Genomic DNA, 2,737 nt, shown 5'->3' on the forward strand with positions numbered 1-2,737 from the left:
TGGGTACACTGGCTCTTGGATCTCTAAGGAGGTGCTAATTTAGCCTCTGCCTGAGGCTACCCAGCAGGAGCTATGGAGAGATCTGCAGATTCCTCTCCTTTGTTTGGGGTTTGGAGGTGCCCAGATGAGGCCCAGTTGTGAAGCAATGCAAGCTGCTGTGGGCCCATGGGCCTTCTTTTGGAAGATCCTGGTCTCTCTGACCCAGCTGTAGTTTGTTAGGTAATTTTCAAATTGCAAAGGGCCAGGGCATTCATATGCAAAAGCCTCTGCACACAGTGTGGGTGGGGCAGGGTCTCAGGGAATCAACGGGGCAAAGCAAACAGCTATGGCTGATCCTCAGCCCTACCCAAAGAGGCCCCGGGTCTCATTTCCCGCAGTAAACGCTGCAAGCACCTCTGAGAGAAAGCCGCCCTCAAGTTCCGCCTGCTGCCAGACAGTCCAGTTTCTCCCCGTATGAGTCTGGGTCCCCAGAGACTCACCCGGAACTGGAGTTCAGAGCAGTCAGGAGCTTGAGACTCCCTCCCAATTGAAAAAGACAACCGTGTCCTCAGTTGCCATTCCTTTCCACGTGCACCTCTGTACCTCTGCACTTTACTTCCGCACCTCCTCTGAGTCTCAGTGTGCTTTTCTCTTTCCTTCTAGTTGTAGAATTTCCACTGAGGTAGCATTCCTGTGGCTCTGGATGATGTCCGTTTTGTCTTTTAGTTGTATTTTTGAAATGGTTGTGCGAGGCAGCAATTTCCGGTGTTTACCTATGCCGCCATCTTGGTTTCTCTCTGTACTTTTGCTTTTAAAATGTTCCTTTTTGTCTTCGCTATAAGGGTGGTGCATTACTAATGCATTTATGAAGGACTGGGTGGAAACTCAGAAGGAGAATTTTCCATCCCCGGCTTAAGTGTTGAGCTGTGTGACTGCGTTTGGCTCATTCTGCTGTGTGAATCAGGGATCATGTGTGAGGCAGCCCCCTGAGTGGTTTTTTTTTTTTTCCAATTAAGATCCAGGAAGTGCAAAGAAAGTACAGAAGGCCCTCTGGGTCCATCTAGTCAGACCATTTCCCCAGAAATTATCTCTTCTGCTGCGAGCCCTGCTTCTCCCTCCCCTCCCGCATGGCAGCCTGGCATTACCAGGAACTGATGACCTTACAGGACCTGGGCAACTTGTGAGCCATGCTAAGAGCCCAGAGTACAGTCAGAGGCCCGGACCCAGACCGCAGCTCTGCCTCTTCTCTGGTAGTGCTGGGCAAGCCACTCCCTGCTTGGGGTCTCAGCTCCCTCTTTGTAAAACAGAGACACCAACAATCCAGGGAGGTGCTAGAGAGACGGGGTGGGGCAATGGGGCAGGAGGGAGAGACAGAGGGAGAGACAGGCAGAAGGAAAAGTGGTACAAGACAATGTTTATAGAAAGAAAAGAGGCAGCAGCGAGGGGCTCTGGCTCCTGGGATAAGACGCCCTCCTCTACTCCAGCGCACCCCCTGCTGACACCCCCCTCCTCGTGAGCGGCCTCCCCACTGAGCACTGAGCTGGTCCCCACCTCCCAGCTTTTGGTTCTCGCCTTGCCTCCTTTCCAAACGCCCCCCCTTCTCCTGGGTTTATTCCTTCCAACCTCCAGCCCCCAGGGTCCTCTTCCCACCTTTAGTCCTCCCACCTTCACTCTGGGTGGGCTAATTGTCCCTGCCCACCTGAGGTTGTAGTGCCCCTGGATGGTGAACTCCTTAGAAGGCGCCCGCAGCTGCAGGCACACCTCATTTTATTGCACACCTTACTGCACTTCACAGGTATTGCGCTTAAAAGAAACAAAACAACCCCCACCCTTCCCCCGCCAAGGCAAGACACTCCACCAGCAAAAAGAGTGCGCCTCACTTTATGGCGACACTGGCTTTATTGCGGTGGTCTGGAACCGAGCCCGCAATACCCCAGGTCTGCCTGTATATTCAGTCCTTCCAACAATGCTGCTGGCCCCCAATTTACAGACAAAGGAAACGAGGCTCAGACAGGTTAAGCAACTTGCCTAAAGTCAAACTAGAAGGAAAACGGGCATTGATATCAAGTCTTCCTTAATAATTTAGGATCACGAGTAGGTCAAAGGTCACCCAATCCAGTCCAGCTGGGACACCTTTGGTCTAGGTAGGCTCTGCCTCTGGCTGTTGACGGGCAACCGTGGTGCTGGCCCGTGGCTTACCCTCGGACAACAGGCCTACTCACCCAGGGAAGAGGGGTTCCCATGGGGGGTGCGGGGGACAGTGGGGGCCTGTTACCTTAGTGACAGAGGGGAGCGCCTCAGTCCAGCGCTGCTCCCCAGGTGCATGGGAGGGCCCGGTTGCCTTCCTCAGGTAACGTCCATGGACCTCGCAGGAGTTCAGGATGTACAGAGCACAGGCCAAGGCGTAGCCTCCCCAGTTAGAAACGCCTGGAACAAAATGAGATTTCAACACGGAATCGATGATGCGGTCCATGGTCCCTCACCTTCCTCTAAGCATCGGAACTCGTCTCAAGAATGATCGCAAGACCCGAGGCACCTGGAACTTGTTGGAAGCACAAAGTCTAACCAGTGGTTCTCAACCTTGGCTGCACATTAGAATCACCTGGGAATCTTTTTAAAATCCTTATTTCTGGGCCCCATCCTCTGGATGAGGTAATTCTAATGTGCAGCCAAGGTTGAGAACCACTGTCTTAGGCTGTAGCCCGGATCTACTTCATCAGAAACTCCACAGGGGCGAGGGGCGAGGGGCGAGGGGCGC

General features: G+C 53.5%; 1 protein-coding gene across 3 annotated transcripts in view; it reads right to left on the minus strand.

The window, feature by feature from the left end:
• The window catches only part of LOC102753826 (chromosome unknown open reading frame, human C14orf159), an 80,046-nt gene that overhangs the window by 9,456 nt on the left and 67,853 nt on the right, over positions 1-2,737 (minus strand). For all 3 annotated transcript variants that reach the window (XM_015571390.1, XM_006754716.2, XM_015571397.1), the window contains exon 12: positions 2,255-2,406. In XM_015571390.1, coding sequence (XP_015426876.1) covers positions 2,255-2,406 — 152 coding nt within the window. The remainder of the gene's footprint in view (positions 1-2,254; positions 2,407-2,737) is intronic.

The sequence above is a fragment of the Myotis davidii genome, unplaced genomic scaffold (genome assembly GCF_000327345.1).
Source record: "Myotis davidii unplaced genomic scaffold, ASM32734v1 scaffold732, whole genome shotgun sequence".
Lineage (NCBI taxonomy): Eukaryota > Metazoa > Chordata > Mammalia > Chiroptera > Vespertilionidae > Myotis > Myotis davidii.